The 13,063-nt window shown below is 47.8% G+C and overlaps 1 protein-coding gene across 1 annotated transcript in view; it reads left to right on the plus strand.

The window, feature by feature from the left end:
* CAPN14 (calpain 14) overlaps positions 1-10,708 on the plus strand; it is a 30,710-nt gene extending 20,002 nt beyond the window's left edge. The window contains exons 15-21 of the mRNA XM_085019694.1: positions 971-1,028; positions 3,658-3,722; positions 4,957-5,025; positions 5,926-6,004; positions 6,571-6,687; positions 7,007-7,062; positions 9,341-10,708. Coding sequence (XP_084875820.1) covers positions 971-1,028; positions 3,658-3,722; positions 4,957-5,025; positions 5,926-6,004; positions 6,571-6,687; positions 7,007-7,062; positions 9,341-9,367 — 471 coding nt within the window. The 3' untranslated portion in view covers positions 9,368-10,708. The remainder of the gene's footprint in view (positions 1-970; positions 1,029-3,657; positions 3,723-4,956; positions 5,026-5,925; positions 6,005-6,570; positions 6,688-7,006; positions 7,063-9,340) is intronic.
* The last annotated feature ends 2,355 nt before the right edge of the window (positions 10,709-13,063 follow it).

Genomic DNA, 13,063 nt, shown 5'->3' on the forward strand with positions numbered 1-13,063 from the left:
CACTGGTATTTTGCTAGATGTTGTCATGAGAATCTTACATACATTGTTTATGAAAGTGTTCCTTTGTAACAGGGTTTTCCAGACATTTTCTTCTGTAGTCCTTTTTTCAAATGAAATCTCATAGAGAATCCTAAAGCATATAAAACAGATAAATAGGAACAGATAACATACCCATTTTATAAGGTCAAATTGATGGTACTTATAGTTCATATATATATTTTATTTTATTTATTTATTTTTGTCATGAATATATTTTAAAGTTAAATATTCATGTACAGAGTTTCTTTTGAGCCCTAAAATTGAAATCTGACTCTTGGCTAAGGATGTTTTATTAAGACTCAAAATGAAACCAATTGCTGAACTTTTGAAGCATGTCAATAGAAGCCAGTTTGAGAATCATTTCTACTAGTCTCCCTCTTAAGGGTCCTGCCCTGGAGTTCTCATTGTGGCTTAGCAGGTTAAGAACCCAACTAGTACCCGTGAGGATGCAGGTTTGATCCCTGGCCTCACTTGCTGAGTTAAGGATCCGGCATTGCTCCAAGCTGTGGTGTAGGTTGCAGATGTGGCTCAGAGCCAGTGTTACTGTGGCTGTGGCCGTGGTGTAGGCTGGAAACTGCAGCTTCAATTCGACCCCTAACCTGAGAACTTCCATATGCAGCAGGTGCAGCCCTGAAAATAAAAAAGGAGAAAGAAAAGAGAAAAAAGAGTCCGTCTCTGCTGGGGTGCTCTGAACTTGGCACCCAGTTAGACTGTTGTAGAAGTTCTAGGAAATCCTGGGTTTAAATATATGTCTAATTACAATCCTTATGAGCAAGATAATGGTGTCACTAATTCTGTCCATAAATGGTGCATAAGCTGTGCTGAGCGGATGTGGGAGAGGCCTTTCCTGGCCCCTGTTAGCTGGGGCCTCTCTGCATCTCATGAGCCTCAGTAATGATGATTTTCTCCTGCCTCTCTGTTTCCGCTCCAGTATCCAGAAATAAATGCGATTCAACTGCAGAAGATCCTGAACCGCATGCCCTGGTCAGGTGGGTATTTCAGAGTCATCCTATAAGACTCAGGAGACAAAACTCTTCTGAACTCTGGATGTTTCCCTTTCTCCTGGTGGCACATATGAATGCCTGCCCATGGTTCCCCCCCTCCCCTGGGCGCCGTGTCTTACACCAGGCTGGGTCATGTGGTCTGACAAAGAGGGAGAGGAGTTTATGCATCCTTATGGATACTAGTTGGGTTCGTTACCACTGAGCCACAGTGGGGACTCTTGCAGCTTGGAAAGCAACTTTTTTTTTTTTTTTTTTTTTTTTTTTGCTTAGTCAGGTGTGCAAAGATATATGGCAGTGAAAATGAAGATTTCTGCTTGTTGGCTCGTTTGAGAAGAATAGCTGAGTGTTTCTTTCTTGGCGTATAAAGTGCATGTAGAAGAAAGGCACTCATTTCCTCAAGCTGATAAATATGAAATATTGACTAGCTGACCAGGGAGCTCTCTGATGAACTCATTTAAATTGATCAACCTACAAAAATCTCATAGGAGGGTGCCCATCACATAAGAGAACTGCAAGTGGCTAGCGTGGATGCCTTTGTGGGGAGCCTGGGATCAATGATCAGTGAAGCTTACAGCTCATGTGAACTATTTTATATGTATATCTTGAGTGAGAAGAACCTGATTTCCCCGGGCAAGAGAATGAACCTCAAAATGAGTGAAACAGTGAAAGGGTAATTTGCTACCTGAAATATGTGCTTTGCTTCTCCTTTATATGAAGCCAAGGCTTCAAACCCACACAGACTCAGAAATTGTGTAATTTCCAGACAGTTTTTCAAAGCCAAACTCGGGTATCATAAAAGAGCAGGAAGGGAAGATTCTAGAAACTGTAGAATATGAGATGTGTCCCCTCCTCACCCCTCCTCAAAAAACACATTCTGGGGAAATTATCTGGAAGAGATAGCTATTGCACTTCCATGGTTTTAAAGGCCTTCATCACAAGTGTGCAAAGTGACTTTGAAAGAATGGAAGGACAGATTACTTTTGTTTATTCCCCTGAGAGGGTTTCTGGTTGATCTACCTTAGACTTTGGCAAAATATCTGGTAAAGTTTCCCATCATAAATGATGCAAATGTGAGTTCGGAAGTAGCAATATGATTCACAAGTGTTATCATCCAACCCAAGAGTTTATAAATATGAAACCAGAGGGATAATTCTATGTTATGGATTGGAGTTGATACTTTTAGATATTAAGGTGAAAGTCTCTGTCTTCTGCCCTTGGTTCCCCTTCACTTTCTCAACGCTTATCAGTGGCTTGGAAGAAGACATGGCACGCAAGCTTATCAGGTCTGCAGATGCCACGGAGCTGGGAGGAACAATGCATGTGATAGACAACGGAATTGAAATTCAGAATGTTCACCACAAGCTGTGCCCAAGCCCAAAAGATGAAATGTAGTCAGGATGATAATTTAAAACTGCCAGTTGATTATTTTTTAAAAATTGGTTTCCCAAGTTCCTTACAGAAGAGACCTCCTCGTTGCAGCAGTCCATTGGAAAGATATCTGGTTAATTTAGTTGACCTCCAGCTTCACATGTGCTAATGGTTTCAAGTTTCTGCCTAAATAAGCTCATCCAGTTCAGGCGGTATTGAATGGAGACATTCAGATATGTGCTTTTGAAATTGTGTTCCAAGAAATATTAGAAACCCAAGGTTTTAGTAAGTGTTCAATGACATAAAAGGGGTCAGGTCCTGTGGTCAATGGTGCTTGGGAAATTCTGCGTTAAACAAAATTGCAATGCTGGCTGCTCTGCACTTATTATGGGCTGAGGTTCTCAGTAGTGGGAAGAAGGATCTGTAGATAGCAAGTATTTCAAATGTATTTGAACTCAAAACTGTCTCTGCCAAACATCTCCCTGGGAAGCTAATTTGGGAGTGCAGACTGAAAATTTTGGAAGTGACAGACCCCTGTACTCTGTGTCATGCAGTTGCATCTGTGGGAGGGCACCCCAGTCTTGGTGCCACATTTCAGAAAGATGCTGGCAAAGCATGGTGTGTAGAAGAGGGAGGTGGGGGTTGAGAAACCAAAGCATCGGGGAACAGTTGGAGAAATGTTTAGATGTTTAGAGTGGAGGGGAGAAGTCCAAGAGGGGACAAGAACCTGTTTATGCTTTTCTGAAGGTGGAACAAGGACTGGTGAGCAAATTTTACAGGAGTTTCCTTTGGAATTTCTAACTTGGCGCCAACCATCTATGTGAAAAGCTGAGCTCCCGTAACAGACAGGACATCCATCAGGATGGCTGAGGATGTCTCCCAGTGTGGGTGGGAGCTTGAACAAGTTTCGTTTTCAGACTGGGAAGTTCATGACTCTGTGGTCCTCCACGCCCCCCCATGCCTCCCCCCGCCCCCGGCCCCGCCCCAGCACAAAGGGCCATGTTTGTCTAACTCACTGTCTAAGCAAAACCAGAATGTTCTCTGCAGGGTTGTACTGTGTTCCTTGGGGGAAGGAATCCTTCTCTCTCTGTCTCCACGGCTCTTCCCACCCCCAGCGTGAACAGTGGTCTTGGGAACCTTTGACAGGCCTGGACAGCAGGCCTGGACAGCACTGCCTCTCCTTGTTCAGAAAAGGGCCATGTAGTTCCCAGCCCAGCCCCACACAAAATCTTTCTTTTCCTTACAGGCCTTGGGAGCAAACCACCTCTCTTCAGCCTCGAAGCCTGCCAGGGGATCCTGGCCCTACTGGATGTATCTTTTTAGGTTTGGGGGAGGATGGATTCTGCTGTTTGAGAGCTTTGCCCTTAAGCCAGGCTGCCTGGGGTTGAATCCCAGCGCTCTGACTTACTGTGATATTAAAACCTATTTTATTGGATTAGTTTGCAAATGCAAATTAGAAAACCCATGGAAGGGACTTAGGACAGAACTGTCATTGAGTAAGTGATCCATATTATTATCTATAACAATAAGCTTTTTTCCTGACAATGAGGATGAGGGTGGTGGTTAATAACAGCTCTCCGGTTACAAGAAGCTTTTACAAGAGCCTCAGGGTCCTGAGTTTTCCATCCAGTGATGGGGCAGTGACTGTCTCTATGTATAGATCAGGAAATGAGAGCTCAGGAAATTCAGTGATGTGCTGAGAACTTAGCTTTTCTCGTTCTCCACCCTGTGATTTTTCTAGCAAACCCTCTGCCTTCCTAAATTGCCGGCGTAATCTGAATTTAATAATCCACGCTACAGAGAGGCATACAGAATGGATGGCGTGAGGGGAACTGCCCGGATAAACAATGTTTGCAGAAGCTTTGCGGAGGACAGGTGTGGAGGTGTTGGGACAGATGCTGACCTTGTCATCAGCTATATGAACTTGGACAAGATCATACTCGCTGAGCCCACATTTCATTGTCCATAACAGGGGGAATTAATATCTATGCCACCCAGCAGGTGAAATGAAGTATATAGCTCAGTACCAGGCCCACCCTCAGGGCTCAGAGAGGTGGCATGTGGTGGTATTTTTGACCCAGTCTCTCTGATGCAGGGGTACTTGAACATGGTCTATAGACCAACCATTAAGCCTTTAGCTTTTCATAAAGTGACTAAATATAACGGGCATCCTCAGCCACCCTGCACCTGCTGACTCCTTCCACACGTTGGTTTTGCCGACAATGAAAGAGTTACTGTTTTTATTTAAATTGCATCCAGGTGGCCATGTCAGGATACCCTGCCTCATAAATGGTAGCTGTTGTCATGACCATCATCACCGCCATCCTCTCCTCCCAGCGCTGCTGTGTTCCAGGTCATTCTGTCCTCTCCTGGCCAGGGCGAGGGAACCGTGGGCTGGACGGAGCAGCCGGGGGAGGCCAACTGGGGATGTGTGACGTTGAATGGGGCCGTCCCAGGTTGCACGCTGCTCTGTGAAGGGCCCATCACTGCCTCTAGAGGTGTGGGTGAAACTCCCCTGGTAGCCATGACCTTAACCCTGCATCAGCTTAATGCATCTGGCACCGTGAGTATCCAGGAATTCAGGCACCTGTGGAAACAGCTGATGTTCTATCAGGTAAGAACAAGTGTTCAGACTGCCTCCCATGGGATGGAGTAGAAATTGCAATTCTGCAAAGCTGTCTAAGTTACTTCTCTCCCTTTCAGCCCTTTCTACCCAACCACTTACTCAACTTAGCTAATGGCCTTTTAGTGATTCCTTCTTTCTCTCCTGGCCTGTTGCCATAGACTTCTGAGCATCCAAAGCACACAGCTGATCATGTTGCTTCCTTACTACAAGCTTTTTTTGAGACTCCCCGTGGCCTTCCGATCAAGGCATGGCATTTAGAGTCCTTCATAAATCCGTTCCCTCCTATTTTCCAAGCATTACTCACAATTCTCCTGAGTCATAAAGTTGGAAGCCCTTCAGAATTTGGATAATACGATTGGATTAAACCCATTTACCCATACCTGGGCTGTCCATCCCCTGGGATAGAAAGACCACCCCCTCTCACAAGCATTAAGGGGGACTGGGAGAAGGGGTGGGACCCTGGCATGACCGCTGCCCCCCCCTTCTTATCCAGTAGCCAACCTGCAGGTGGAGCCTCATGCTCAATAGAATTCCTGTTGTGCAGGAATTCCTGTTGTGGCTCAGCAGTAATGAACCTGACTAGTATCCATGAGGAAGAGGGTTCGATCCCTGGCCTTGCTCGATGGGTTAAGGATCCAGTGATGCTGTGAGCTGTGGTGTAGGTCACAGACACAGATCGGTTCTGGTGTTTCTGTGTTGTGGCATTAGCTGGCAGCTACAGCTCGGATTTGACTCCTAGCCTGGGAACTTCCCTATTCTGCAGGTGTGGCCTTAAAAAGACAAAAAAAAAAAAAAAAGTCTGGCAGCTTTGACACTGGGGCTTGAGGGACCCTTAGGCAGAGCCTGGAAATGCCTGGCTTCCTTAGCCTTTGTGTGGGTTCTTTACAGAAGGTTTTCCATAAGCAAGACACTCACCGGTCAGGATCCCTGAACTGGGCCCAGCTGCAAGCTGCCATGAGGGAGGCAGGTAGGCGTGGAGGTGCGGTGGGGGTAGGGGGGAGCTGGTGCTGTGGGGCGGGTACAGAGGCCCCAAAATGAGGATCTGCAAACAACTAAAATATTTATAATGATCGCTCTAATCACAGCTAACATTTATTGAGGGTTGGCACATCCACACTTCCATTTAATCTTCGCCAACACCCTGTTATAATCCCCACCTTATAGAGGAAGAAATTGGAGCTCAGAGAAGTTAAACAACTTACCTGGGGCTTAAATCCAGGACTCCCAGGCTCCAAAGCAGATGCCCTTGACCACTAAGCAGGCTGTCTCCTGCCTTGAAGGACAGTAACCCACTTGATAGAAAGATCCTCATGCTGGTTGCCTAGGGGATGGGGATGGAGACTGGAGATAAAATAAAATTAATATGCTAAGTAATTAAACAGTTCATGGCGAAGCCTGTAAAAAAAAAAAAAATATCCCATGCTCTTAGGATTCAGGTCTCAGAAGCAAAGGAACTGTTTAGGAGCCTCAGGTGGGAGGGGACCTGGGTGCGAGGTCCCCAGCACCCACGGTGGGAGCCTGTGTCCAATGCAGGAATCGTGCTCAGTGGCAACATCAGCCAGCTGATGCTCATCCGCTACGGCGGCCCTGACCTCCAGATGGACTTCGTCAGCTTTGTCCACTTGATGCTGCGTGTGGAGAACATGGAGGGTGAGCTGGCTGGGAGGGAGTGGATTGCCCCCTTGTCCTCAGTTCCAGCGGATGCTGGCCAGGCGCCTGGGAACCCTGGATGCATCTACGGCACCTAATTTCTGCCCTACCTATTCCAGGGCTAAGGGTGGAGGCGGCTTGTTTAGAATAAGTGGGCCACATGTGGTTGCCCAGAGGTTGAAACTGGCTTCCCTGGTGAGGGGATTTATGGGAGGAACTGGTCCCTAATGTTTCCAGCTCACACACACACACACACACACACACACACACACACCCCACACACATGTCAGCTGCCTTCCGTTCTGCTGCATTTTCACAGGTGTCTTCCAAAACTTGACCCAAGATGGCAGAGGGATATACCTCCGGAAGCCAGAGGTAAGACCTTCTCCACGAGGTTGACGCGTCATCTTCGGGAGCAGTGGCCACTGCGGGTCCAGGGTCTGATGAAGGAGGAGGGTCCTGGGGGCCCTTTGTTCCGCTGCGTTGAGGAGGCAGCACTGTCTTCATTGCACTCTTTTAGTCACACATCAAATGTTTCCAGGCCCCGCTGGGTGCCAGCCACCTGTGAAGGGGACAGGAAGCCGACTCTGTGTACCCAAGAGCTGTGATCATGCTGTGCGGTGTGACAGCAGTCCTTGTTTAGTTCTGCAGTCCTGTGGCGGGGTTGGGGAGGGGGCAGGCAGTCCACGGGTCTCAGCTGGCTCACGCAGCGATGGGCCAGCTGAGCTTTGCTGGGGCCCCTTCCCTGAGGATGCTCTGGCCAGGCCTGCCCTTCTCAGCACAATGGCAGAAGCACAGGGGAGCTGCTTAAACACACAAGGTCTCTGACACCAGGGCTCCCATCTGGCAAACGTTGCCTCGCAACTCATTCTCCTGCCCAAGGCAAGCCACACGGCCAAGGCCACCTCCTCTCTGTCATGGGAGGAACCTTATCGTCACTTGCAGAGGGCGTGCACACAGAGAGGAGTGGAGACCTGGGCCAGCAATGAGCTCAGACCATCATAGGAGCACTGGTCTAGATAGAACCTTCCACAAAAACCTTTCAGGAGGAGGTAACCTCGAAGTTGTCACCTCCAAGATGAGAAAAAGTCAGCCAGGCAGAGTAGAGAGTAGAAAAGGCCCCCCTGGAGGGAACAGCATATGTGCTTCGGGCTGGAATGTAGCAGGTATGGAAACCAGCTCAAGAGGAGTCTGAGGAGGTCATATCAGATCAGGTAAGACGTGCAGGCCATAAATAAACCTCCTTTCCCAGGTGGCAGGGATTCTAGCCTTGTCTCTGTGCCCTCCTCCTGAATCTCTGACAAAGCCCTGCACACAGTAGGTGTTGACTAGCTACTGCTACACAGTAAGTGTTTGTTGAATGAACGAGGTGATAGGCTGAGGAGAAAACCACACTGAGTCTGACACTGATGGTCTTCCCTGACCATCCAAGCTGCATGGACTTGTTGAGCACCTGCTATGGGCAGGTGGGGTGCCAGGTGGTGTTCGCTGTGCAGACATTGGACCCTGGAGTTGAACGACGCACCCTTTCTTTCTAAAACACGTCCTCTGTTTGGGCTGCTTAGAGAGGGACTAGGAAGAGCTGGGGTTTCTTCTGTGACCTCAGATGTCCATTTTATCGACTACCCTTCTGAGATATAGGGACCCTCAGCATGTTCTACCCTCAGTCCCTCCCGTATTTGAGTGGGAAGGTGGGATGAAGCCAGAGGGGCAATGGTGGGAATCTTTGGAGCTCCTTCCCAGGGTCACCTTCTGATCCCAAGTAATCCTTCCACAGCAGCAGACTCAGAGCTGAGAGAGCAGGACATCAATGTGGCCATTGACACAGGACAGCCCACTGCCTGACCAGGCTCCTAAAAGAACTGGATTGAGAGCCAGACTGAAGCCTTAGCACTCCTTGTTACCACATGTGGGGCTGTCAGCAAATCACGTTACGTCTCTGGGCCTCCATGTCCCTATGGGTGAAGTGAGCCAGCTGGGCGAGGTGGTCTCTAAGATCCTCTCCTGCTCTGACCACCCCTGGTTCCTTGAGGAAATCCTCAAGGCCGTCCAAGGAGGTCTACAGGGAGTGGCAGCCAATTTGTCAGAATTTCACTCTGGGGTTTTCTCTGACACCACTGATAACTTCATCAACATCATCTTCATCCTCACCAGCCATCGGTGTCACCATTTTTATGTCATTTCCCCTGTATGAGATAGAGGGACTGCTCATCACACCCACATAAAACTGTCTGACAAATGGGCCCATAAATGTGAACGTGTAGAATCTGCTCTAGTGGATTTCTGCTACCCAGTCAGTCCACGTACCTGCACAGTGTTGTTCTGAAGAGGCCAAATTGAATTCATGGGGGAAAATTGCATTGAGAATTGAATATGGAATCAGCTGTATCTTGGCTATCATCATTCACGGGCACCGTGAGAAGTCAAGGTTGATTATATTTCAGGTTGATTTATACTTACTCCCAGATGGCGTGGTCCCTCTGGTTAAATCATCCATTACTGTCCTGTCGCTATGGCTTCCTAGGAGTGAGGGGGAGGAGGCCCCAAGTCCTGTGTCAGGCTCTAGGACCTGGTGACTGAGACATGGAGCACCTTTAACTGAATGCCGGGGATGGGTCTGAGGAGACCAGAATTTTCTTCCCCTTTATTTCAGTGGCTGATGATGAGTCTATACTCCTGAGAAGGCTGGAGGCTCATCGGCGCTCACTGAGGACTCCACATACTGCCCAAGGGTGGCCTTGGGCTGAGACCAGTCATACTCAACTCACCTATAGTTCTTCAGGACCACATCTCCCGCCATCACCTTCTCATCTGCAGAGCCTTCTCTTCTGCAGATCTCCCCTTTGGATGGCCAGCCTGCAGAAAGGGAAGGAAGGTCATAAAGACTGATTGCCTCGGACTTGTGACGACCAGCTCTCTTTCCTTGTGACCACAGTTTTGTCACAAGCAGAGATGTGGCCTAAGCAATTTGACTCTGGGGTTTGTGTACTTACCTTCATGCAATACCGCCTCCATGGGTGTCCAACTTCAATGACCTTGGACATGCCAAGTGTCACCCCATTTAGGCTTATGGTCTAGGTTTCAAGATCTGAAGATGGAACGATATGTTCGTAGACATCTGTACCCACATCTATAAATTGGTTTAGGCATAGGTTTAATTTTAACTGTCTAGGGAGTGGAATGGGGATAGATTGAGCTTCCAAGAATACAGAAAATAGAATTGGTAGATCCAGTTGGGATGGGCTGGCTCTGTCATCTGAGGCACTGGGTGATCTTCTGCTAACAATAATCCCCAGGTGATTGGGTCTGGGGGGGTGTTTCCAGTGGATTTAAAACATTAGACTTCTTAAGGGCTTTCTGTATATGTTGGGTGTCCATCTGTTTACCTGACCTATGGACTATCAGATCTACATCAAAGAAGAGCAGCAAATTCATGCTACATCATAGAGCTAATCAGTGATGGTTGGTATATCTGATTCTTTAAACAACATTGATACCTCATTTTCTTGGCATCCCTACCAACCCAGAGCCAATGTAGGAAGCCAGAACCTGCACAGTGCATTTTACCCGTAAGTTAGCAACCCAGAGCCATTCGTTAAAATTCTATTTATTATTAATTTACAAATGACTCTAACAAACATGACTATCTGGTTTCCAGGTCTACAGCAGACTAGAGGAGGCTGGATGAGGGGATAAAAGGGTGTCCATTGGCAGAACTAAAGGGAAGTCAACAGCCTGGTGGACAGTGTAGTAGAAGGTGGGAGTGCTTTCAGAGCATGGCTCAAGGAAGTAGAAAAGCAGTTTATTTAGAAAAACCGTTATTTATTCCAAATGACAGAATGTAAAATGGTTGGTCATAAAGTGCCATACACGCTAATATCTGAGATACTGATTTTGTAAATTATGATCATAACATTGTTAGTCTTTGAAAGCTTTTCATGTCTATTTATTTATCAGTGTCTCTGCCTTTAGACTCTGCCATGTAAATATTTGGTTTAATTAAATAGTTATTTCTTTCCTCTGTGAAGACAGCTTTGCAGATTTGGGGGGTGACGGTACCATTTTCCCATTCATGATACTTGAATCCCAGTGTGATGGTTTTGCTTCGTGTAGATGGGATCTACACCCAAGTTAATGACCTAGATTTGGTGTCGTGATCATTTTGCAGTGTATACAGATATCAAATCATCATGCTGTAAACCTGAAAAAAAGGCCGACAGAGCACACCCTCCCCCCATTTGGCTTCTTGGCTGTGGTCTGAGCTGCTCTCCTGTCACTCATGTGTTGTGTTACCCTCACTGCCCTGAGTTTAAGTATCACTGTGGCAACTCACAGATGCCCTGTGCCCTGCCGGCCTCTGCCCCCACCGATTCCCTCTGTGCCCCCCCAAGCTGAGCACTGGAGATGGGGGACATGTCTCCTCTCCATCTTCTGTCACTCCAGGACAGAAGTGACGGGGGGGGGCAAGTAAAGATCTAGGACAGGACAGACTGTTCAAGGGTCAAGATGAAGTCATGCTGAAAGTCTGAGTGGTAGGAACCAGCGATTTCCAGAAGTCCAAAGCCAAAAGCTTATCATGACCAAGACAGGTTGGAAGTGTGTATTCCAGAAGCCCAGCAACAGAGGAGCAAGGAGTTGGCCCTCAGGTGCCAAGGCAGGTGAGGTCATGGAGTCCAGAAGTTTGTCCAGAGGTCCAGCTCAAGCAGGCAGAGCATGCTGGGGGTGTGTGGGGGGTGGTGTCCTAAGCTTTCAAGTCTCAGGGAAAAAGGACTCTGAGAAAAATAAAGGGACAGTGCAAGAGGGGATTAAAATACCTGCCCCTTCTTTATCCATGGTTTTCCTTTTCCCCTTCTCTCATGTTTGGTATAAAAACTCAGTCACCGAAGAGAACCTTCCAGATTCCAGTTAAGGCCCAGGGCTTGGCAGTCAGCATCTGACTGTTCTGCTCTCCTGCTGTTGTCACGCTGGGTTAGAGAAATGACTTTAGCCTCCAGGATTTCCAAGCTGATGTTTCCCCAATGAAATATACGTTATTTATTTATAATGGAAAAAATTGAGCTTTGTGGGTCATGGGTTGGTGAAAGGGGGCCAGCTCTGCCTGGCTTTGTGGAGGAACAAGCTGTGTGTCCAGCTCTTGGGGAGCTCTGGAGCCCTCTGGGGTCACCATCCTTAGAGGCTGGTCCTGGGGACTGAGGGCTGCAAAATCCAACAGGAAGGAAAGTGGAGAAGTTGGGCAGGAACATTCTAGCTGTGTGACATTGGCCCTCAGGTGACTCATTTGTAAAATAGACCCCAAATGTCTACATCACTGGGTCATTATGAAGATTAAATAATGCTGGTGTGCTGCAGGCACTCGGTAAATGAAGCTTCTCTTTTTTCCCTCGGGCAATACAGTATTTTTTACAACTATTGTTATTTCTTTTGCTTTTGTTTTTAAAATGCCATCACTCATAGTGACTGCTCTTCTGAAAGGCCTGAGATGTCATACTCCATTTTGACTTTCCTCTTCCTCCTCCGTATCCCCTTTCTGAACATGTCACCACTGCCTTGAAGTGTGGCCTCAGGAAGGGTGCTTCAGGGTCCAGTGCCAGGGACCCAGCTCCAGGGACTTTGGCAAAAGGAGTCATCTTGTTATTAAAGCTCCTCTTAAGTCAGAAAGGGACTCTGCCCTCTGCTTACCTTGAACCTCAGAAGCAGGAGAAAGTTTACTCATCAGGGCCCCAGGTTGTCCACCAGAGGTTTTCTGGACCACAGACAAAGCACCTTCTGGAGACTGTGCTGACCAGCCGTTGCTCCAGACACTTCTTGGCAATTTAGACATGACCTAGAATTGACCTGACACTAGCAGTGAGAAGGCATGGCAACCACACAGGCATGACAAGGATGCAGTTACTCTCCATTAGACCCATGTCCTAGCCATGATGCTCTATGCTGATTGGCTTAGCTGGTTAACTCAGCCAGTTTGCACATGGTTCTGATGCAGCCCTGGTGTGGTGAGGCCAGCTGGGCAGTGAGAGTTCATCTCATCCACCTGCACAACTATCCAGCCCTTCAAACATTCACCTGCCTGTCAGAAGATGTGTGTCAACCTCCTGCAATGCATCAGGCACTGTTCTAGGCACTGGGGACACCGTCACATCTCCCGGGGGCCACAGCTGACTGACAGGTGGTCTGAGGTGCCCTGTGATGAGGGTGCACAGAGTGCCGTGGAAACCTGGGGGACAGGTGCCCAGGCCAACCTGAGAGGGTCAGGAAGCTTCCCAGGAGGTGATGCTTAACCACCTTAAAGGATAAAGGCACTAGATAAGACAATGAAGCGAGAACAATGAAGTTCCAGATAGAGGGTCCTGGACCAGGGGAAAAGAGATGCAGAAGC

This window comes from Sus scrofa, chromosome 3, assembly GCF_054392235.1.
Source record: "Sus scrofa isolate SSC_HxYL_T2T_F1_AM1 chromosome 3, Sscrofa_HxYL_maternal_Yorkshire_Landrace_v2.0, whole genome shotgun sequence".
Lineage (NCBI taxonomy): Eukaryota > Metazoa > Chordata > Mammalia > Artiodactyla > Suidae > Sus > Sus scrofa.